Source organism: Chironomus tepperi, unplaced genomic scaffold (assembly GCF_022539635.2).
Source record: "Chironomus tepperi strain 1889 unplaced genomic scaffold, CSIRO-AGI_Ctep_v1 contig_68, whole genome shotgun sequence".
In the NCBI taxonomy this organism is placed as follows: domain Eukaryota; kingdom Metazoa; phylum Arthropoda; class Insecta; order Diptera; family Chironomidae; genus Chironomus; species Chironomus tepperi.
The window spans coordinates 761927-785884 of record NW_027226190.1 but is presented as its reverse complement, the minus strand read 5'-3'; the positions used below and the strand labels follow the sequence as shown (position 1 = coordinate 785884).

At 33.7% G+C, this 23958-nt stretch overlaps 7 protein-coding genes across 9 annotated transcripts; 4 read left to right on the top strand and 3 right to left on the bottom strand.

The window, feature by feature from the left end:
• Positions 1–112: 112 nt before the first annotated feature.
• Positions 113–2381, top strand: LOC139100650 (UDP-glycosyltransferase UGT5-like). The gene is made up of 2 exons (XM_070653334.1): positions 113–173; positions 847–2381. Exons 1-2 carry the CDS (start codon positions 113–115, stop codon positions 2379–2381), a joined length of 1596 nt encoding a protein of 531 aa, XP_070509435.1.
• A 365-nt stretch (positions 2382–2746) lies between these two features.
• LOC139100649 (UDP-glycosyltransferase UGT5-like) lies at positions 2747–4279 on the top strand. The gene has a single exon (XM_070653333.1). It carries the CDS (start codon positions 2747–2749, stop codon positions 4277–4279), a length of 1533 nt encoding a protein of 510 aa, XP_070509434.1.
• Positions 4280–4844: 565 nt separating this feature from the next.
• LOC139100648 (UDP-glycosyltransferase UGT5-like) lies at positions 4845–6374 on the top strand. The gene has a single exon (XM_070653332.1). The coding sequence runs from the start codon at positions 4845–4847 to the stop codon at positions 6372–6374; it is 1530 nt and encodes a 509-aa protein (XP_070509433.1).
• A 928-nt stretch (positions 6375–7302) lies between these two features.
• Positions 7303–8998, top strand: LOC139100783 (UDP-glucosyltransferase 2-like). Its single transcript, XM_070653519.1, has one exon. It carries the CDS (start codon positions 7459–7461, stop codon positions 8989–8991), a length of 1533 nt encoding a protein of 510 aa, XP_070509620.1. The 5' UTR covers positions 7303–7458; the 3' UTR covers positions 8992–8998.
• Positions 8994–10840, bottom strand: LOC139100782 (UDP-glycosyltransferase UGT5-like). Its single transcript, XM_070653518.1, has one exon. It carries the CDS (start codon positions 10570–10572, stop codon positions 9031–9033), a length of 1542 nt encoding a protein of 513 aa, XP_070509619.1. The 5' UTR covers positions 10573–10840; the 3' UTR covers positions 8994–9030.
• A 1289-nt stretch (positions 10841–12129) lies between these two features.
• Positions 12130–15554, bottom strand: LOC139100845 (uncharacterized). Of its 3 annotated transcripts, XM_070653597.1 has the most exons (6): positions 15050–15553; positions 14229–14406; positions 13593–13674; positions 13353–13515; positions 13005–13301; positions 12130–12667 (listed from the first exon to the last, which is right to left on the bottom strand). In XM_070653597.1, exons 1-6 carry the CDS (start codon positions 15131–15133, stop codon positions 12263–12265), a joined length of 1209 nt encoding a protein of 402 aa, XP_070509698.1. In that variant the 5' UTR covers positions 15134–15553; the 3' UTR covers positions 12130–12262. The 3 variants fall into 3 exon arrangements, with proteins under 3 accessions (XP_070509698.1, XP_070509697.1, XP_070509699.1); XM_070653596.1 differs by having other exon boundaries at positions 13005–13515; positions 15050–15554; XM_070653598.1 differs by lacking the exon at positions 15050–15553 and adding an exon at positions 14790–15021 and having other exon boundaries at positions 13005–13515.
• A 7192-nt stretch (positions 15555–22746) lies between these two features.
• LOC139100722 (leucine-rich repeat-containing protein 15-like) lies at positions 22747–23952 on the bottom strand. Its single transcript, XM_070653429.1, has 2 exons — positions 23746–23952; positions 22747–23645 (listed from the first exon to the last, which is right to left on the bottom strand). The coding sequence occupies exons 1-2, from the start codon at positions 23754–23756 to the stop codon at positions 22982–22984; spliced, it is 675 nt and encodes a 224-aa protein (XP_070509530.1). The 5' UTR covers positions 23757–23952; the 3' UTR covers positions 22747–22981.
• Between the last annotated feature and the right edge of the window lie 6 nt (positions 23953–23958).

The window sequence follows — 23958 nt, the reverse complement described above, 5'->3', positions numbered from 1 at the left end:
GAAATGCTTTTAAGGGTGATTTTAAGCAACAAAACAAAAAAAACGAGCTTGACCATCTAAAACAGTGATGGACAACCTGTGTGTCGCGGCACAAAATTGTGCCGTCAAAAAAATGTTTGGATATGCAATGAACTTAATGTCGTGTGCTGTTTCGATGGAAACTTACGATCAAGGTGTGCCGTGTGCCATGAACAATAAGAGGTTGCCCACCTCTGCTCTAAACCCTCCTTTCCCTTCTGACTACGGCTCTGCAAAACAAACAGGGAGATTTTATGATGTTCAGATCGAGGTTCATACGAAATCAGTTGAAACACATGTGGAAACATGTGAATGTAGAGGGGGGAGAGTACAGTAAGTAAAGGTGTATTCATGCCAACAACTCCCTCCTCAATTTTTGGTTGATTTGCTTCAATTTGCTAGGAATTTTCAACATGCTTCTACCAAAAAATTGGACATGATTAGTGCCATTTCAAGTTTTTTATATCAAAGTAGTCAGTACTGGACATATATTCTTGGAAGCATTATGAACCACCATGCCAAATTAAGGAGCTTTTTCCATAACATAGTCCGATCCGATACCGAGAACGTCTGAGGTGAGTTCATTCACAATTGAGGATGACTTTCATAATATTTCATAAATATCCAGCTCAATTGTCTCATTAAAAGTACATACATTAAATATAGTTCAGATAACGTATACTCTTCAAGCACATGCGGCTGCTTACACTATCAATAATCTTAAAATAATATTAAAGTAACTACACTTTAAACTTAATTGACTGCTCATTCAAAGGTATATTAAGCTTAGTTCTATTCACTCAGTTTTCAGTCGACTATAGCATCTAGTTATGAAAAGTTTAGTAGCAATTCTAGTTCTCATTCATGCAGTTCACAGTGCAAAGATTCTTGGAATATTTCCAACACCGTCATTTAGTCACCAAATTGTATTTCATGGATTGATGAAGGACTTAGCAGCCAGAGGACATGAATTATTAATTCTAACTCCAGATCCATTTAAGACAGACAATCCAAATGTCACACAAATTGATCTGCATTCAAGCTATAAAATATTCCGGGAAACATTCAATTTTGTGTACTTTAAGAACAGTGACATGGACGAGACTGACTTATTTGACTACTTTGTGCAATCTATGATGAAATATATGGACGAACAAATGTCACATCCGGAAGTAAAGAAATTAATTGCTGAAAAAGACAAACATCATTTTGATGTGATAATAATGGAAGGTCTTTTGAACTATCCAATGCTGGCATTCGCAGAGATATTTGATGCACCTGTTATTGAGATTTCGTCATTAGATACAGTAGCTGAAAATCATAAATGGATGGGAAATGAGGCAAATCCAATCGTTCATCCTGATATTACACTTCCATTTCAATCGAAAAGACTTACATTTTATGAACGGTGGACAACATTAAGGAACGCATTCAAAAGATCAATTTCGATTCCAAAAGAGTTTGCGGAAATGGAAAAATTTGTTAAGAAGCATTTTCCAATAGAGAATCCAGACATAAATAAATTGAGAAGTCGTGTTGAATTTTTAATGGTCAATGCACATCCAGCACTTGGTTACATCAGGCCGATCCTACCAAACACAATTCAACTAGGATTCATGCATATTGAGCCACCAAAACCTTTACAAGACGGACCATTGAAGACATTTGTTGACAATTCAAAGCATGGAGTAGTCTACATGAGTTTTGGATCGAATGTCCAATCCACAGACTTGGGACCCGAAGCTCAAAAAGTGTTCCTTAATGTGTTCAGAAACCTTAAATATGACTTCATATGGAAATTCGAAAGTGATGACTTACCAGACAAGCCTAAAAATGTAATGATACAGAAGTGGCTTCCTCAAGCTGATTTACTAGCACATCCAAAGATTAAGCTATTCATAACTCAAGGAGGACAACAATCTATGGAAGAAACGATTGATCGAGCAGTTCCTATCATTGTCATCCCATTTGTAGGTGATCAAAATTCAAATGCAAGGAAAATTGAGAAATTGAAAATTGGAAAACATTTGGAACTGGACACACTCACTGAAGACTCAATGAAAGAAGCAATCAATGAAATGTTGAAGCCAAAATACAAGGAAAATGTCCAGAAGCTCAGAGACCTAATTTATGATGAGCCAATGACAACAAGAGAGAAAGCAGTTTGGTGGACAGAATATGTGATCAGACATAAAGGTGCAAAGCATTTTTACTATCATGGAAAGGAAGTTCCATTTTATGAAAAGTTCTTTTTGGACTTTGCAGCTATAGGAATAATTGTGGCATTGATTGTAATTAAATTGTGTCTTGTGGTATTTTCAAAATTCAAGGGAACAAAGAATCAGAAAAGGAAATCTGAATAAAGTCAAGTAGTCATTATTAGTTTATGATTAGAACTTAGTACAATCATGTTCTCACTGATAGTTTCAGGAATTTCAGGAATAAGTTGAGTGTTAAGGTTTCCCGAAGACTCAGTTTCAACAAATCTTGAAGCCTACACTGGAAACTTTCGAGATCGGTCTCGAACTCGAGAACCCCTAATGAGTATTTACATTTTTTATGGAGTTCCTACATCTTTGTTGTAATGAAAATAATGAAACTTTCTTTAGAAACTTCCCAAACTTTTACCTGTTTTGATATCCATTAAATAATCAAAAAAGTCATTATACAGTCAGTTTTCAATCAGATCAGATATCCAAAATCACTAAACAGAAATCAAAACTTAGCTATGAAAATTCTACTTGCAATTTTCACTTTCATCCATTGTGCTTACAGCGCAAAAATTCTCGGAATATTTCCAACTCCATCAATAAGTCATCAAGTTGTGTTTCGAGCTTTGATGAAGGACTTAGCAGCCAGAGGACATGAGCTACTAATCTTAACTCCAGACCCGTACAAGACAGACAATCCAAATGTCACTCAAATTGATCTGCATTCAAGCTACAAAGTTTTTCATGATGCAATGAACTTTGTGGATGTTAAGAACAGCAATGAAGATGAAGCTACTTTATATGGATATTTTTTCAATTCATTAATGAAAATTTTTGATCATCAGCTGTCACATCCAGAAGTGAAGAAGCTGATTGCTGAAAAAGAGAAATTCAAGTTTGACGTCCTCATCATAGAAGGCCTGATTAACTATCCGATGCTGGGATTTGGTGAAATTTTTGATGCTCCTGTTATTGAAATCACATCCATGGATAATTTAGCTGAAAATCATAGATGGATGGGAAATGAAGCAAATCCAGTCATTCATCCGGATATATCATTTCCATTTCAGCAACGAAGACTGTCATTTTCTGAAAGGTGGAAGTGCTTAAAATATCATCTGACACAAAAATTCTATAGTGACTCATACTTCGATGTCATGAATAATCTAGTCGAGAAGCACTTCCCTATCAAAAATCCTAGCTTGAAGATGATGAGAAGCAGAGTTGCACTTTTTATGACCAACACACATCCAGCACTTGGATTTATTAGACCAATCCTGCCAAATACAATTCAACTAGGTTTCATGCACATTGAAGCACCGAAACCATTGCAAGATGGACCATTGAAGACATTCCTTGATAAATCTGAGCATGGAGTCATCTACATGAGTTTTGGATCAAATGTGAATTCTACAGACTTGGATTTCAATGTTAAAAGAATGTTTCTGGATGTTTTTAAAAGTTTTAAGTATGACTTTATATGGAAATACGAAGCTGACGACTTAACAGACATTCCTAAGAATGTAATGCTACAAAAGTGGCTTCCTCAAGCTGATCTACTTGCACATCCAAAAATCAAGCTATTTATCACTCATGCTGGTCTTCAATCTACGGAAGAAACAATTGACCGAGCAGTTCCAACAATTGCAATTCCATTTTTAGGTGATCAAAATTCAAATGCCGAACGTATTGAAAGACTGAAGATTGGTGTCCAATTTGAAATTCAAACAATTACAGAAGAAAAGCTTAAGGCAGCAATCAATGAAATTTTGAAGCCAGAGTATAAGGAAAATGTCCAGAAGCTCAGAGACCTAATTTATGATGAGCCAATGACAACAAGAGAGAAAGCAGTTTGGTGGACAGAATATGTGATCAGACATAAAGGAGCAAAACATTTTGACTATCATGGAAAGGAAGTTCCATTTTATGAGAAGCACTTTTTGGACTTTGCAGCTTTAGGATCAATTTTGACTATAGTCATGGCTAAAGTGGTCTTAATTGTGATTTCGAAGATATTGTCCATTAGTAGTAAGAAGGTGAAACCTGAGTGAAAGTTAATTTTCTCAGAATATGATTTAGTCTAATTTAAACTTTGAAGCAGTGATTCTCAACCTTTTCTGTATCAAGGTGGGGGGAGCATACATACTTTCTTGGGACATTTTACCCACAGATTAACATTTGTTTCATGATTATTAAATAAATTTTACAATTGAATAAAGATTGCGATACAGTAATACACAAAGAAAACGCTTTTAAGTGCTGTAGCAGTACTTCTATACTAAATATTCATTTTCAGCTATTCACGTGATGCATTTTCACATTACAGCTTTGCTTAATCATGCTTTCGATCATTTACATTGTTAACTCTACAGAGATGCATCAAGCTTATCAATTCATCAACTATATATGCAGCTAAATACTCTCATGAATGAGTTCCATACCTGTATACTTAAAAATACGCATTTCATTTACATCAACTCATCCAGCACGTGTTTTTGTTTATAGTCTATTATCAACAATTTAGAATCATTACACTTTACATTTATGACTACATACTTGATAGTATAATTACTTCAGATTTTTCATACAGCTGTCAGTTTGCATCTAAAATTCAAGATGAAAAGTATATCAGCATTTCTAATTTTCATACATGCTGTTCACAGCGCAAAGATCCTCGGAATCTTCCCAACGCCATCAATAAGTCATCAAGTTGTGTTTCAGGCATTAATGAAGGACTTAGCAGCCAGAGGACATGAATTATTAATTTTATCACCAGACACATTTGAGACAGACAATCCAAATGTCACTCAAATTGATCTGCATTCAAGCTATAAAGTTTTTCATGAAGCATTCAATTTTGTGTATTTTAAGAACAGTGACATGGATGAGACTGACTTGTTTGATTACTTCTTTCAAGCAATCATGAAATATTTTGAGGAACAGATACAACATCCAGAAGTGAAGAAATTGATTGCAGAAAGGCATAAGTATAGCTTTGATTTAGTCATAATGGAAGGTCTGATGAACTATCCATGGCTGGCATTTGCTGAGATATTTGACACACCAGTCATAGAAATTACATCATTAGATACAGTAGCTGAAAATCATAAATGGATGGGAAATGAAGCCAATACAATTGTACATCCGGAATTCACGTTTCCATTCCAGCAGAGAAGACTTACTTTTTATGAGAGATGGACGATGTTGAGATATGCAGTTAAAAGATCAATTTCGATTCCAAAAGAATTTAAGGCAATGAATAATTTTGTCAAGAAACATTTTCCAATAGAAAATCCAGATGTAAATAATATGAGAAATAGAATTGAATTTTTAATGGTCAATGCACATCCAGCTCTAGGATACATCAGACCGATTCTTCCAAACACCATTCAACTAGGCTTCATGCATATTGAGCCACCAAAACCATTGCAAGTCGGACCATTAAAGACATTTCTTGATAACTCTAAGCATGGAGTCATTTATATGAGTTTTGGATCGAATGTGCAATCCACAGACTTGGGTCCTGAAACACAAAAAATATTCCTTAATGTGTTCAGAAACCTTAAATACGACGTAGTCTGGAAATTCGAAAGCAATGACTTACCAGACAAGCCTAAAAATGTAATGATACAGAAGTGGCTTCCTCAAGCTGATCTACTTGCACATCCAAAGATCAAGCTTTTCATCACTCACGGTGGCCAGCAATCTATGGAAGAAACTATTGATCGAGCAGTTCCAACAGTTGTAATTCCATTTCTTGCTGATCAGGATTCAAATGCAAAAAGGATGGAGAAACGAGGAATTGGAATGCATTTGGAACTTCACACACTTACAGAAGAGAAGTTTAAGGCAGCAATCTATGAAATGTTGAAGCCAAAATACAAGGAAAATATCCAGAAGCTCAGAGACTTAATTTATGATGAGCCAATGACAACAAGAGAGAAAGCAGTTTGGTGGACAGAATATGTGATCAGACATAAAGGTGCAAAGCATTTTTACTATCATGGAAAGGAAGTTCCATTTTATGAAAAGTACTTTTTGGACTTTGCAGCTATAGGATTGATAATGCTTGTTATTACAGTTAAAGTGTTCATTTTAATTTGTTCAAAAATTTTGATTCCAAAAAGTAAGAAGAAGTCTGAATAAATTGAAAATTTTCATAAATTTTCAAAAGCTTTTTAACTCAAGGCGTGGATATCCTAAACAAAACTAGGCGCTTCCTGAATTGATATTTGAAATCACTTTGTATGTATATCCTTACTACAGTTAATGATTAGCCTAGGGATATCTAAAGAAATTTTAAAAATCATGTCAAAAAGTCTAATTTTTTTGGGATTTTTAGAAATTTCCATTCTAGAATCACATTGAGTATACGTTCAACTACACTCTTACTTTATACCTGATATTGAGATATGATAACAAAATATTATGAAATATTATTCAAAATTGAATTTGATTTACTTATTCATTATTCTACTCATAGCACTTAAATATTAAAAGAGTTCAATGCTTAAGGTGCTGAGTATAATAGAATATGAGGTATAAATCCGTATTTAGGCGAATCTTCCATTGCGATAGTTAGGTCTCTATGACCGAGTTGGATATCTGTAACTCTCTGTCAAGAGGACATGGGCTCATTTACAACCCTAGAATGATCTCTCAATCATTACATAGAATTAAGGCTTTCAATACCGGTATTGATTTGTATGAAAAACCGGCATTCAATCCCGGTATTCCATGCATTTTGATACCGGTAATGAAAATCCTACATAGAATGTTGACGATATGATAAGACATTACAGATGCAAAACGCGCAATGCAATGAATTGAATTAAATTGAGTGTGATGAATTGATGTGAATACACAAACAAATCTAGTAAGATTATTATTTATCAACTCACGTGCAGCAATCAGGTTTTAGATGTATTTGTTTGTGTTTGTTTATACATGCACACTGTTAAAACAATTAGGAATATATTTCAAAAACTCGTGAAATTTTGAATTATTTCTTACTATATAAAGTTACAAGACTTTGAGTTCCAAACTCATTTACTGTTTTGCTGATAAAGTTTTATAAAGATTCTGAGTCTCAATAAGAAAGAAGGTCCAAGTCTGCAAATCAAAAGTAATTTCAAATCACACACATCCAAAATTTACGTATAAAATCAGTTGTTTCTTTATCAGCACTTTAAAATAATTCCCATCGCTCAGTTGTTTACAGAACTCCACAATGAAAGGTATTGTAGCATTTCTAATTTTCATACATGCTGTTCACAGCGCAAAGATTCTCGGAATCTTTCCAACAACATCAATAAGTCATCAAGTTGTGTATCGAGCATTAATGAAAGATTTAGCAGCTAGAGGACATGAATTAGTGATTTTAACTCCAGATCCATTTGAGACAGACAATCCAAATGTTACGCAAATTGATCTGCATTCAAGCTATGAAGTATTTAGGAAGGAATTTAAGTTTGTGGAATTTAAGAACAGCGAAAAAGATGAAACTGATGTGTACAATTACTTCTTTCCAATCATGATGATGGTCTTTGAGGAACAAGTATCACATCCGGAAGTGAAGAAATTGATTGCTGAAAAAGACAAGCATAACTTTGATGTGATAATAATGGAAGTCCTATTGAATTATCCAATGCTAGCATTCGCAGAGATATTTGATGCTCCTGTAATTGAATTTACATCTCTGGACACAGTAAGTGACAATCATAGATGGATTGGCAATGAAGCAGCTCAAGTCATTCATCCAGAATTGACTTTTCCATTTCAAGAAAAAAGGCTGTCATTTTATGAAAGATGGAAGTGCCTGAAATTTCTTATAAAGAGGAAGTTGGAAGGTTCATCGCAGCTTGATGTCATGAATAATTTCGTCAAGAAGCATTTTCCAATAGAGAATCCAGATATAAATAAAATGAGAGATAGAGTTGAGCTTTTAATGACTAACACACATCCAGCTATGGGATACATCAGACCAATCCTGCCAAATACAATTCAGCTAGGCTTCTTGCATATTGAGCCACCAAAACCATTGCAAGACGGACCATTGAAGGCATTCCTAGACAATTCAAAGAATGGAGTCATCTACATGAGTTTCGGATCGAATATCCAATCAAAAGATTTGGGACCTGAAGTTCAGAGAATGTTCCTCAATACTTTTGGAAGTCTTAATTATGACTTCATATGGAAGTTCGAAAGTGATGACTTAACAGACATTCCTAAGAATGTAATGCTTCAAAAGTGGCTTCCTCAGGCTGATCTCCTTGCACATCCAAAGATCAAGCTGTTCATCACTCACGGTGGCCAGCAATCAATGGAAGAAACGGTTGATCGAGCAGTTCCAACAATTATCGTTCCATTTTTGGGTGATCAAGATTCAAATGCAAGAAGGATGGAGAAACGTGGAATTGGAATGCATCTGGAACTTCATACACTTACAGAAGAAAAGCTGAAGGCAGCGATCCTAGAAATGTTGAAGCCTCAGTATAAGGAAAATGTCCAGAAACTCAGAGACTTAATTTATGATGAGCCAATGACAACAAGAGAGAAAGCAGTTTGGTGGACAGAATATGTGATCAGACATAAAGGAGCAAAGCATTTTTACTATCATGGAAAGGAAGTTCCATTTTATGAAAAGCACTATTTGGACTTTGCAGCTATAGGATTAGTAGCAACTATAGTTCTAGCTAAAGTGATTTTTTCTTTATTTTCGATCATTTTTTCATCAAAAATCAACAAAAATAAGACAGAATAAAATTATTTAAGCAGCAACCAGCATGTCTACTTCCTTTATTTATTCAATTTTTGTTTTAAAAGAATTTCTAAATTCTTTCACAGAAAATTTCACAAGTTTGATAAATAAATGCCACAAAAGTACAGCAATGGCTATAAAATCTAAACAATACTTTTTATAGAAAGGCACAAGTCTTCCTGGATATGCTTGATGATTTGTTCCATTATGTCGAATAAAATGTTCAATCCACCAGATAGCTTTATCTCTAGATGACAGTGGCTGGTCATAGACAAGTTCTCTCAATTTTATGGCATTTTCCTTGTACTCAGGCTTCAGGACTTCCTCGATGGCTTCTTTAAGGTCTTTTTCATTTAGATTCCCAATATCCACATAACGTCCAACACCTTTTTGCTGTAATTTAGCAGCTATTCCAGGTTGGTCAGCAAAGAATGGCATCAGTACCATAGGAACTGTTCTGTCTACAGCTTCTTCTGTCGATTGCTGTCCACATTGAGTGATGAAAGCTTTGACATTTGGATGAGCAAGCACATCAGCTTGTGGCAGCCATTTCTGGATCATCACATTGTCTGGCTTATTAGGTAACTTGTCATCCTCAAATTTCCACAGCACATTTTGCTTTAAATTTTTAAACACATTAATGAGGATATCCAAAAGTTCTTGATCCAAGTCCTTCGATTTAATGTTGGTTCCAAAGCTGACATAAACAACGCCATTTTCGGATTCATCTAAAAATTTCTTTAATGGACCATCTTCAAGTGGCTTTGGTGGCTCAATATGCATGAAGCCCAACTGTACAGTGTTTGGCACTAAAGGTCTTACGAATCCCATTGCTGGATGTGCATTGACCATTAAAAGTTCCACTTTATCCATCAATTCAAAGATTCCTTTCTCAACATGTGGAAAGTGTTCCTGCATTACTTTACTATAGCCTAGGAATGGAAACGGAGGAGTCATCATGGCAATAGCCATACTTATGGTAGCTTGCACACATTCCCAACGCTGCGAAAATGTCATTTCATTAGCCACGTATGGAAACATTTGCTCTACATTAGTAATAATGTTGGAACCACTACCAAAAAATTGATATCCAAAGTTTGCAGCCTCAAAGGAAGTGATTCCGATAACTGGAATATTATAAATTTCAGCAAGTGCCAAGTATGGAAAGTGTCCAGTATGTTCCATCATCATTATGTCAAATTTATAATTTTCCTTCTCATTTATCAGCTTTTTGACTTCTGGATGACTCAATTGCTCGTTCAGTAACTCCACAAATATTTCAAATGCTGTCCTCATAAAGCCACGAATATTGTCTCTGTAGTCTTTGACCATTCCATAACCAAATCGTTTTTGAAAATTTGGATAGGAACTGCTTAAGTCAATTTCTGTCAAATTCACATTATTAAGGTTAAGAGGATTAGGCGTAAGAACTGTCAATTTATGTCCTCTGTCCAGCAAATCTTTTGTGATTCTTTGAAATACAATTTGATGACTTACTGATGGTGTAGGATAGATGGCTAAAATATTAGCACATTCAGCTACTGTGGCAGCAATAAATAAGACTAAAAATCCGCGTAGAAACATTTCTAAGCAATTTCACTTTTGGAACTGACAATTTAATGGATTTTGCTTGATATTTGATCGTTCAAGGCCAGATCATGTTCATATCTCATAATACAGCTGATTTAGTGATAAGATAACCTGGGTGAGTAATTTCGACTCGAAATTCCAATGACTAGACTAGATATTCTCTGGATAGTCTTAGTTCACTTTAAAGTAAAGCTTTATATCCACTAAAATATCACAAAAACTGAATTTTCCATTCTAAACACAAAAAGTATATTTTTAGACTTTGGCAAATGTTTACAAATTGTGTTTACAACACATAGAAGCTTAGCGCAAACTCTACATACAATCGAAATCCACGTAGAGATTAAGTTTGTTTTCTTTGCATGTAGGGAACTGAATGTGTGTAAGTACCATGTGCGATTTTGTGCCGCTAATAGATTAGTTATTGATATTTAAGTATAGATTATACCCGAGCAGTACAGATGTGGGAAGTGATTGACTTCATCTGAAGACATTAAACGCGTACCAGCGCTTGTTTGTTAAAATGCTAACTTATGGCAATGATATTAAATAACAAGGAACTGTTGATGCGTTCCCCGAGCGACACAATCAGTTTAAAATCATTTTTTGCCGTAAGAATGCGCCGAAATTAGCCATAATGGTGACATTAGGGTAACTTCGTGTCTTACCGTTAATACGGAGATAGCGATGCTCTAGCAAACACAGTTTACTACATATCTGGATCAAAAATATTCCACGCTGTACATTACAGTGGCTTAATAGTGAAATATTGATGCAATTTTATATTAAGGTGCTGCTCTCGTACATACTTTATAAAATATTTTGAGTTATGTTCATTGTTTACTGACTGCTCATACATACATGTCCAAGAGATATAATTGCATCCAAATACAGGAAAATAATCCAGATTAGATCCCAGGCCCGATCGGCACATATTGAAAGGTTATCAGCATTGCGACAAAGTCGCAGTCTAGTTAAAAGCAAGTTCCAGTCAATAGGCAAAGCTTGTTTGCAATCTCGTCATCGTAATGGCAACATTTCAATATAGGTCGATAGAGAGGCAAATCGCAAAATTGTCGGAAGTACATTGATACAACCTTGATCTCATAATTATACAAAAAGAAGAATAATTATACAAAGCAGCCACAATAATGTCTAAAATTCCATGTATTTGGAACATTACAATTAAAAGCATAAAAAGATACTTTTCCGTTCATTAAATGCTCATAACAATAGATAACAATACAACTTCATAATATGTACAACATCATCAGTAAGTAGTACACAATGATAATGATAAGAACATCATCTTCACATACACATTAGGTCATAGACACACAGCTAGTTTCTAACACAAGAATAATCATCTTTAAATGTATTAAGCCTCAAGAATAAAGCTTTTTTGTGGCAATGAAAAGTAAGCTTGAACTTGATATTCATTCTCAGAATGTGTCTTTGATACAAGGTCGGTGCAAACTATGAACTGAGCAAGATCATATGAGAAACTGGATGGATGACTTTATGGAATGTAGTTGATAATATATTCGGATATAAAGTTTATGGTTCCAAATATTTTTATTGATCGGTTCTTTAAAATTAGCTAAATGACAACAAATTGCAAAATATCAAAGCAATTTTTATAGCCTCGAAACATTCTTTCAAGCCACAAACAACTCCGTAAAAATCAGAACACTATGCCTTTATGAAGAAACTTGGGTAGCAGTTTAACGATAAATGCCTTAAATTCAGGAAGTCGATATAAATCTTTTCGCAATAAAAGTCCTTCAATTCCATTCTCAAATGCTATATCTGCATCATGAATCTTTGGATCCATAAACATGAATGGCATGAAGCATACAGCAATCATTACTTCCAAGAATCCATTTTTAAGCAATTCAATGTTCAAGTCTAGCATATTTGGTGCTTTTGTCATATATCCAATATCCTGTAATGACTTAACTACTTCCTGATAGTAATAGCTGATGATTTCATCACGATGATTGTCAGTAACATCTCTGGATGCGACGAGATGAAGGAGATAGTAAAGATCAATGCTTGGTGATCCCCATTTAGTCATTTGATAGTCAACCTATTAATTATGTAAATGAAATGGGACATTAAGGTATAGTTAATGCTTTCTTGACGTCAATTAGCTTTTGGTGGATTTCCACCATACGTAAAAGCTTTAATTTATTCCCTTAAGGCAGTGGTGGACAACCTGTGTGTCGCGGAACCCAAAAAATGTTTGGTAACGTCATGAACTGTATGTCGTGCAGTTTCAGTCGAAGCTTACCACCAGGTGGGCCCGAAGCAAAAAAAGGTTGGCCACCACTGCCTCAAGATGATAATAATCTTCTAATTTAAAATTCCCATTCAAAAATGGTCATTAAAATTGGATACGGAGAGATTTCATCAGCAATACTCACAAACAAGACGTCACTGACTTTTCCATCGTCATCCTTCTTAAACAACATGTTATTGTAGTGGAAATCACCATGATTAAGAACATTGAATCCATCAGCACTTGGATTAGCTTGATAGACTTTTTCACCAAGTTCCTCAAATTTCTTTGCAATATTTTTCATCTTTTCGGTATGTTCCTCATATCCTCTCCATGTCTTCAATTCATCAACAAACAAGTACATATTATTTTTCATAAAATTAAGTCCATCACGTGATTTTAAGTTAAATAGACCATTTTTGTAGTAGGAAACTTCTTTACCCTTAAAATGAGAAAAACTATATAGGTGCGTATGGTAATTCTGAATCATTACATCACGATCAATATAGATTGATGCAGCATGAAATTTTGCAAGTTTTGCAGCTACACATTTTGTTCCATCTAAATCTAATGGACCTGATGAATTTTCATAGCCATTCATTGATACGTCCTCCAATACAAGCACTGGGACAGGATCTTTCGATGAATATAGTAATCTTATCAGGCACAGAGAGAAATTTTTTGGCGATAAGTAATACTTAATTGCATAATAATAACAATAAAAGCCACTCACTTGGGTGCGAATGCGATATTATTGCCGTTTTGATTCAACAATCGCTGTAAATCCGGAAGCGTACTTAAGTACATGTTTAATTCTGAGAAATAAAGTATAAAGTGTTGAAAGTGCTCGTGTAAGTGTATTTTTGTGTAGGAAACAGTATTTGATTAGCATAACGGTTTTTTTGAAATTTAAATTTTTTAACGGTTTTACAGTATTCAAATTTAAAATTAATTTACAATTCAACATAAAGGTCAAATTTTTTTTCAAATTTAACGGTCAAAAATATTCAAAATTTTGGCGCGAGGGAAAGTTTTTGAGGGAATTTGTAAAAATGAAGGAAAATTTGAGAAAAATCATAAATTAAAGCATTTAGCAAGGCTTTTAAGCTTCTAAATCAAGCAATAAGCCAGTAACTCGATAGAATGCAGCTAATACTTCAAACTAGAGCTTTCTACACTGTCTAATTGATGAGATTTCGCGCCATAACCACCCAAACACCCAGCCAGCATATTAAAGTGAAATTAAAAGCGTAATTTAGTGCCAAAAATGCACTAATAAGCAGTGTAAAAGTTACGCAACAATAAATTAAATGAAATAAGATATTTTTAACCACCAAAAAAAAAAGTTTATATTTATTTTTTATATTACCGGTATCGAAAGAATTCTCATCCGAAAATGCAATGGCCTTGGGTACAACCAGTTTGATGAGAAGCTTTGTTACTTCTTCACAGTTAAACTTGTTTGCATACTTGACCGTGGCCTTGAAGATCGTTGACGCGTAATGTTCTCGGCTGTTATTTGATGGTGCAACGTTGAACTCTGAAATCTGAAAATGTTAATTTACATAAATTAGATCTTTTTGGACATTAATTCCGTCTCCAAAAAAATAGAAAATAAGAAGCAAAAGTGCCTTGATAGCTCACTTAGCAAGGTGCGGGTCACGAAAGTTGGTGTTGAGTTTTGAACTCCAGGGTTCGAATCTCATCACCGACCTAGTGGTTTTTCGGAAGTTTAGATACTTCGGCTTCTTAAGTGTGGCAGTTTATTGACGGGAACTAAGAATTAGGCAACGTAAAATGTTAGAACGGGTCATGATTGATGTAGTTGGAATGATAATAGAAACGAGAGCCGTAAATTCATCGCAGAGAGCTTTTATGGAACGGACCTGGATGCATAATAATTAACTGAATAATTGGAACGAGAGCTTACATTAAAACCGAACCTAATGGAGTTGCCAGATTAGCTACTACACATCAACACTGCAATTAGGTTATGTGCTGTATACTTGAGCTTATATGTCCATAATATAGATTTAAGAATTATTGTTAAGTTTAAAATCGAAGCGCTTTAAGAGTTCTTGTATGTAACGTTGTCGCTCGATTTAAGAGGAAGGATGAATAAATAATAAAAATCCCCAAAGGATTTTTATTTAAAAAAAAAAAAAAAAAAAAAAATAGACACATTTTTACATTTAGATTCTTGTCGCCGGTCGATGTGCGAAGAACTTTTTCGAGAAAACTTTCATTAATCCACTCCGGGACGCTGGAAGGCATTTTTATATTATATTTTTTAAAATATTCTTGTTTTTCACAACTTAATGTCACGAGGCTCACGTAGCGACTGAAAATTAATTGTCCAATAATGATTGCCGATAATAAATTTAATGCAATAACTTTTCATTTCTATTTATTTACCCCTTATCAGTACAAATACGTTTATGTATGGCTGTGATAAATTTTTTTTTCGGCTTTTGTGTAGCACGCACGTGAAAATGAGCTGTCATCATGATTATAAACAATTAGGCTGATAAATGTGCATTATACGTACTTTTTGTTGTGTTTTGGTGGATTAGGAACAGCTGATGGAAATTTATTTTTCCGAGAATTCTATTTTTATCAATGATTTTTATCTTCTCAACTTGATGTGAAGTATTAAGAGGTGTTATTTAATGTTATCAAAAGTTTTCGTAAACAAGTGCAGTCACACTAAGCTATACATTTTATTATTGATTGAATTTCTCATTTAAATTTGTTGGAAAATTGGAAATTTGGTGAATTTGGTGAATTAAATCCGAATGTCGTGATGCTGCAAATGTCATTTTTCATTACCAAAAATGCACCAAGAACAGACGTCACAGTTTCGTCAATCTACACAACGACGTATCGAATTTCGAACGACTACGTTGTGCTGCTCGGAAAACATACACCGTTGTATGACATTTCTAATCTTGTTCTTTTTCATATTCTAAATATGACTTTATTCGTCATTTGCCATGCTTTTCTTCAATGCCACGGTTTTAAGGAGCATCTACCCGCATCAACTAGTTGATGGCAAGTTGGTGATCAGTTCTAACGTCCTTTTGTTCACTTGGGGTTTAATTGGTCGAAAATCTGGATCCATGTTGGCATGACTGTAACATACTCGGGCGTGACTCTGATTTATCTAAATCCAATCTGTCACAATGCCAGAGTCAAGCCAGTCGGGTATTTGATTTAGGAACGATTATCTTGTGCTTTTCTGCACTATTCAGTCCAATTCATTTCCAAATACTTAAAGCTAGAAATTCCTAAGAAATCGGCTCTGATTTTGTATGAAAAAATTCCAAAATCTTCAGTAATTTCATGAATTTCCGATAATCTAATTAGCAATGTCATCACACAGACATGCCAATGAATTTTTTATTAATTTGCAATAATTTCTTTTCACTATTCGCTCTCAATTGGAATCTCTCTTAATTGGAATCACGAATAACACAAGTTAGTTAATCAAAGTCCAGTGGTGGGAAACCTTTTTTGTGCCACGGCACACCTCAGCTCTGGGTTAAATTTCGCTGAAAACTTGAGGTTGATGGTGGTAGGCTAGAGTGCCGCTACAAGCAGGTTGATCACCTCACAGGGTTACTTAATTGCTTACTTACTTTACTTCCTTGGCTGGAGTGCACAGGGGTCCATTGCCTCGTTTATAGAACGTCTTTAGACAGCTCTATCTTTCGATAGGTTCTGCCAATTAGGGATATTTATCAACACAACCAATCCAGAACATTCTCGGTCCACAGGGTTAATCGTTCAAAAATTCTGAGCACTTGACCGGCAATCTATAGGTGTGAGGCTCGATGATTGCTTGGGACGACTCATTAGGTGATTTTCTATTTTTCAAAAATTTTCACATTTTTTCCCCAGGCCGGGATGATCCTGAATTGCCGAATTCAGATTAAATCCAACACCATGTCAAAGACAAGTCAGCCTGTGTCCGTATTTTAGATCGATTAACCGACTGATATCTCCGGGATGCTTGTTTATATCAAATATATTCTTACAACATTCCACAAAATTTATTTATATCCACAAAAGAAATCCTCAATTTGACCCGAACCAAAGAGAAATATTCTCAATCATGTTAAATGTAAAAAATTCAAAATATAACTAAATGTATGCTGCTAATATCCCCCATAATAATATTACCACGTCGCCACTTAGACGGATTGCGGATTTACCGTGACAGACACCGCCCAATAAACTATCAATTCACAGCATGTGCTACTTTGGAATGTTTGATAAAAGAATTTTCTATGCCATTCTACGAGAAGGCTGTTTGACGACCTTGAACCTCGCTAAATTTTTTTTTTGTATTCCGTGCTATGCTGGTTTTTGAGAATCTATAAAAAGCTCTATAAAATCTGATTCTGGTTTTCTAATTTAGTCTGACTTGGATATAATCGGATCTGATCGGAATTGACTAAAACTACTTAAATTTTCACCCCAAAATTTTGTTAATGACTTTAAAAAATCCATCAAAGAATTAAATCCAATTATAGAAGAGTGACCATTAAGCATCTCTGAATTCTAATAGAATTGAGAAAAACAAAACCATAAAGAAGAAGCTAAAGGCAAGAAGGATTAATGGACAACAATAAAAAAATTAAAATAAAAGGTCATTAAAATCATTTTAGTTCCACCCACACAATTAGCGCATTAAATGAAACCATGCAAATTTTTATAATACTTTATTTTTCATTCAGATTTAATTCAGACTAGAGGCTTTTTGTGGAATTTGTTTTTGGCTTTAATAGAGAGCCGACATAAATAAAAAAACACATAATTAATTTAATTTAAATTGCTGCTAATTTTACGAGACGAAACAGTAGAGTCTATCTATTTAGTTTTAGTTATGTAACTAGCGATGGTTTTTGTTTTGATTTTTTTTTCGGAACAGACGGAACTAATTTTGTTGTTGTTTTTGGGTTAATAATGTAATCGAATTATTAATCTTTTTAATTGACTGGGAAATCCATGATTAAGTGAAAGGATGACATAATGCATCCGAATTCTTCTTAAGTATAAATGCCACATTTTTTTGGAGTTCAACTATCATTTTTATTGAGCATTGATGAATAAATTGTGTTTCTTGTCAGACAACAGTAAGACGACAGTCAGATGACACTCAGACGACAGTCAGATGACATTCAGATGACAGTCAGATGACAGTCAGACGACAGTCAGATGACAGTCAGATGACAGTCAGACGACAGTCAGATGACAGTCAGATGACAGTCAGACGACAGTCAGATGACAGTCAGATGACAGTCAGACGACAGTCAGATGACAGTCAGATGACAGTCAGACGACAGTCAGACGACACTCAGATGACAGTCAGATGACACTCAGATGACAGTCAGACGACAATCAGACGACAGTCAGATGACATTCAGACGACAGTTAGATGACATTCAGACGACAGTCAGATGACAGTCAGACGACAGTTAAATGACACTCAGACAACAGTCAGATGACATTAAAACAAAGAATCACGACATAAATTCAAAAAATTAACAAAATCAAGACATTTTCAAACTAAATTGTCCATCCCCTGTCCAAAAATGCAAATTCTTTCACTAAATGTTTGACTAATGTCGGAACAATCCCGGATTTGTGATAAAAAAATATTTTGAAAAAAAAAAATCCCATGTCTAACATGACTAATTATCTTTCTTCCTAACAATCTCCTCTCAGACATTCAAAAATAACACAAAACAAATTCTTTAAATAAAGTTAAAGGTGTCATACATAATGATGGGGACAAAGTAAACCACCGTTTTATATTAATATATATGTATGGATGCATATGATTACTGGAATATAAAGGAAATCCAAATTCCAGTAGAGTAAATAAATGCAAATCGAGCTAAAAACAGCTTAGTTAATTATGACATGTCTAATTTTAGAATTTAGCACAAGAATGTAAATTTTTTATTGGTTTGAAACTGGAATAGCTCAAAAATTAAGATCTTAGGCTCCATCCATAAATCTTTATGGTCATTAAAAAGAATTTGTTCTAATCTTGATCAGAATTAATGAGAATTGACTTTTATGGGAGTTTTAAAAAAAGGAATTCTGATTTCTCTGAAATGGACGTAAAAGTGTTTGACTGACAAGAAAATCAACACTCGATTATTATATACGATGAATCAGTCATCGGGATAATTTATTCATATCGTCATCCAGTCAAAAATATCTCACACAATATTCATAATTTTTTTTTCAATTTGTGTATTCAATAACATCATCGGAAAAAAGTGCGAGAAATATTTAATACCTAAAAAAATTCTTCATGTCACTACTAAATTCCATTCTTGAGCTAGCTACGCTATTGCCGCGTGTCACATGTATTTATTAAGTCTTCAAACAATTTGATATTTAACAACTCAATTTGACTATTTGAGATCAAATCGAGCGATTTCTTTATTCTCTTTGTTGTTTCACTTCTGCTCGTCTTCACACATATTACAGTAGTCGTAATATTGCTTCAGCAAGTGAATACGATGAAGCACGCGACCGACAGCTGTTTGCAATAGGTTTGCTCTGCTTGTCAACATACAAAAAGGTCACAATTTTTATCAACAATAGGGAAGCGCTTTTGATTCAGATTAGTTTAAAATGATTCATTAAATTGATATTTTCAATCATTTATTTATTTATTTTTGAGGACATGATTGTACATCAAAGTGAGATTGTTTTGAATTGCCATAGTAATTGTGTCATTTGATGGCTTATCTATTAATAATAATTGTTATTTGATGGAATCTTGTGAGAACTAACTAAATAAGGTTGTTGACGTTTGTTCCGATTTTGATTAAAAGTTTGAAACTGTTTGAAACAATCAAAATGGGTCAGAGGGCAAGACAGCAAGAATGATTCAGCATTTATGAGATTGCAACCTGATTGCGCGTCTGAGGTAGGATTGCTTTTCAAGCTATGACCTGGAATTTAGCCAGAAACGTTGGTATTAATATATCAATCTAAAGAATTTTCTTACTCAACTGTGATCCATGGCCTCCCTCAGATATCGCCTATAACTGGTTCTATCGCCGGCTTCCGCCTGCCAATTGCCAATATCAATGCAATGTTGTCTCTATCGACAGCTTCTTCTAAAGAGTTTTGTTCAAATAATTCCCCCAAGTTTGGTACGTTTTTGGGTAGGGCTACTCTCAAACTATTAGTCTTTATGAACCTATACCGATAGAGCAATGTAAAGACCTTTTTTAAAACTACAAACAGTGATTTTTTTGCAATTTTAAGAGATGGATTGCTCTCAGCACGTCATGAGCCCGTCGAAGTCTCGTCCCGATCCCGCAACTAGTCCCGAAACTCTTCCGGGAGCGGGATTTCGAGAATTAAGTAGAACAGGCTGCGTTTAGTTGATTTTATTCAAAGGATTGAGCTTGACCTCTGTGGAACTTGCGTACGAAAACAAACCATCGACTAATTGCAGCATGTTCCATTCAGGCCTGTAATATCGACATCACTTTACATGTAATTACTGAGATATTGCCTTTTGATAGGAATCGAACCTATGTCCTCATAAAAGAGACGTTTTTTGATTATTAAGCCTGTTGCACTACATTGTGAATCTTAGGTATCAAACCTTGACTGGCAGATTCGTCTACATAATGCTCGATGTCCGAAATTCCACACATTGACTCCCCTTTGACACTCTGAAATCAGAATGTGGCTAGACGTCGATCATATTTATCAAATCGTATTATCCTAACAAGAATCAAAAATGACCTTCAGAAACCTAACAAAAAAAAGCTTCTAAATTTAGTCATAATCATCAAATCAAGGCGCAAAAGAAAGAAAGATTTCTTGACGACAAAAAATAAATTTTCCATTCACTCGCAAAGATTTTGACCGATAAATCGCGATTTATGTCTAATAAAAATGTTAATTTATATTTATTTTTTTGCAAACCCGTTCATCTGATTTGAGTGATCGCCAGAATGGTAAACAAAAACAGAAAATTAACAAAAGGAATTCTATTTAGAATCTGTCCCGGAACAAGATTGATTTTTTCACTCTGAATAGCTTGTAAATTGGTAGATAATGAAGATGAGACACAAATATATATTTATAAAAATGTTAGCGCAGTGTCTAATTGGGGAAGAAAAATGATGAGTAATATATTGGAATTGATTAACATTTCTTAGTGAAATGAAATTAGTTAACGGAGCAGAAAATATTGCGTCTTAAAACTTGCATTAAAAAGCACATTCGAAATTTCGTTTGAATTTTGGAATTTCCTGTAAAACTGCTCAAAAAAAACAGAAAGAGAGAGAAAAAAAAGGTTAAGAAGAATATTTTTGGCCATATCGAGATGCAAATTCCTCCGTCCAGTCATCTCGTTCAATACGAAAACGAAAAAGAAGAAGAAGTAAAAAAAAAGTTATTTTTAGCTCGAGAAAATCAAGATCTCCAAACGAGACATTATTAGCATAAAAATTGCAATAAATTTCCTGAAAAGATTGTTTTCGAAATGTTTTTTTTTATTGGACATATTTAGCAAGAATTTCGATAGTTTCGAATGAAATCATTCTATACGAGTGAAAACGTAAATGGCAATTGATCGAGTTTTGGTGCCATCAATGAAATTTTTTTTACTGCCAATTCTGAATTTGGATGGCGCATTTTGGTCAGTTCTCGAAAGCAATTAGAAAAGATTACAAGAAAGAGACCAAAGTACATAAGAAGGCATGGCAATGTCAATGAACTCTACTGACGGAAAAATATTAATATTTTTCATCAAAATATGTGAATTTTAATAGCCTTGAGAATTGATGGCTTGAACTCAAATATTTCACAATGGATATAGCAATTATTATTAAAAAACGAAACATATTGAAGAAATTTTTCTCAATTTCCTCTCCGAATTTTTCATCTACGAAACAAAGAAGAAAGGAGCAATATTTTCAAATTATAATAAGCATGGATATAGTGGAATAGGGCATTCGGAAGCTCGTTTGAATTAAGAATGTGGAACAGAATTCAATTTTGGATGATTTATGATGAATTTTGAATTCAATTTTGAAAATTTTCGGTCATTCTGATTTAGTTTCACACCTTTGAATACAATTTAACAAAATTCTTTAAACCGTTAAATCTGATTTCTAAATTTTAAAAAAGTTATCAAATTTGATTTTTTCAATTTGAATTCAAAAAAGTCTTTAAATTTGATTTTTAAATTCAAAAAAGTCTTTAAATTTGATTTTTAAATTCAAAAAAGTCTTTAAATTTGATTTTTAAATTCAAAAAAGTCTTTAAATTTGATTTTTAAATTCAAAAAAGTCTTTAAATTTGATTTTGAAATTTTAAAAAATCTTTTAATTTGATTTTGAAATTGAAGAAAGCTTTTAAATTTGATTTTTAAATTATAAAATTTTTAAAATTGACTTTTTATTTGTTTTTCTTGATTTTCAATTTTAAAATTTCAATTTTTTAGTCTGAATTTATATTTGCATTCAATAAATCCTCAAAATCACAAGTTTCAAATCAGATCCAAAAAAACATTGAAATCCCTAATTGCAAAAAACAGCTTGAAAAATTGATGTAAATTTTTTCAATAATAAAAAATGTGAAAAATTTTTCCATTTTCCTCCAAGACATAAATTAACAATCAATTTATATAAGGAGTGTTAAAAGAAATTTTTCCTTACGACTTACGACTTACGACTGTTTCATTGCACCCTACATTTTTCTTGTGAATTTATTATTTTAAATATACACATAATAAAAATACATGAAAAATATCTCGAACAAATGGGGACGATTGAGATTAAAAAATTGGAAATGGACTGTGTGGACTGTGCAGTAATAAATTATAGAAATAAAAACAGTTTTTGATTTAATTTTTTTGTTCTTAAACTTTTAAAGTATCCCTTAATAAATAATTTTTATTTTCACAAATCGTTTTTGAGTCTTAAATGTCTACAATTTAAATGCATGATTTCATAAATTAACAATAATATATGTAAAAAAAAGGTTTGATGACAATTCTAATGACAAAAAATATCAATGGAACTTTTTTGATGAGAATTTTGGCAACTTAACATTTTTTTTGTGTCTTATGATTTATAATGACCATTGGTCCACTAATTTTAGTGATTTAAAATCGAGGAATTGATCATCAAAATTGAGTGCAAGGCCGGCTGGTAATGAGGCAAAGAACTCTTCATCCATAACTCTGATTGGATTACCAGACAAATCAAGTTCCTGAAGGTTAATTAAATCACCAAAGATTGGTCCGCTGAGATTTGTCAATTTATTGTTGCGCAGGTCAAGTTTCTTCAAATGCTGCATATTATTGAATGAGGCACGGTTGATTCTGTCGATTTGATTGTCTGCCAAGTCAAGTTCTTTAAGGTTATTGCCTGGTCCGAAAATATTTGCTGGAACTGTCTTAATTCTATTTCCAGACAAATTTAATCTCTTCAATTTACTGGTTCCATGGAAAGCCTGACTCTCGATTTCAGTAATTTCACCATTGCTAAGGTCAATCATCTCCAATTGTTCAGCTTGACTAAAGATATCGGAAGTAAGACGAATTGTTTTGCCACTCAAATAAAGTTTTGTCAATTTTTTTGTAATGTCCAATACAGCAGGAAGTGTTTCACGCATACTTTGTGGCATTAATTGATGTGTAATTTTATCATAATTGCTAATTGTATTGTCAATCGTGCGAGCTGCCGGTGCTGCGCAAATGGTATATAGGCAGATTGAGAAAATAATGATGAATCTGTTGACAGAAAGTAAACATAAATTTTAGAACCTTTATATCTCAAATATTGATATATATCATGTATATAGTCAGTCACTAATTCGAGGAAGACTCTTACCTGTTGATCATTTTTGTGTATTGCTTTATTTTTTGTTTTAATTCACGTAAATTAAGAACTTTTTAATTGATAACCTTTCTGGTTCACTTTTATATCAATTGATAATGTCTCACAGACTTTAAAATCTTGTGTGTGCTTCAAAAATTATTAAAAAAAATTGTTGATAAGCTTTCAATTCAGTTTTCAAACTGTTACTGTTGAATTTTCATACTG

Bases quoted from the DNA above. Each gene is read 5' to 3' on its own strand.
- LOC139100783 (XM_070653519.1), top strand. From the start codon at position 7,459: ATGAAAGGTATTGTAGCATTTCTAATTTTCATACATGCTGTTCACAGC.
- LOC139100649 (XM_070653333.1), top strand. From the start codon at position 2,747: ATGAAAATTCTACTTGCAATTTTCACTTTCATCCATTGTGCTTACAGC.
- LOC139100648 (XM_070653332.1), top strand. From the start codon at position 4,845: ATGAAAAGTATATCAGCATTTCTAATTTTCATACATGCTGTTCACAGC.
- LOC139100650 (XM_070653334.1), top strand. From the start codon at position 113: ATGTTTGGATATGCAATGAACTTAATGTCGTGTGCTGTTTCGATGGAA. The intron at 174-846 runs GTGTGCCGTGTG...TATAGCATCTAG, and splicing joins GATGGAAACTTACGATCAAG to TTATGAAAAGTTTAGTAGCA.
- LOC139100782 (XM_070653518.1), bottom strand. From the start codon at position 10,572: ATGTTTCTACGCGGATTTTTAGTCTTATTTATTGCTGCCACAGTAGCT.
- LOC139100845 (XM_070653596.1), bottom strand. From the start codon at position 15,133: ATGCCTTCCAGCGTCCCGGAGTGGATTAATGAAAGTTTTCTCGAAAAA. The intron at 14,407-15,049 runs GTAAAAATGTGT...TAACATTTTCAG, and splicing joins CCGGCGACAAGAATCTAAAT to ATTTCAGAGTTCAACGTTGC. The intron at 13,675-14,228 runs GTAATATAAAAA...TTTATTTCTCAG, and splicing joins TGAGAATTCTTTCGATACCG to AATTAAACATGTACTTAAGT.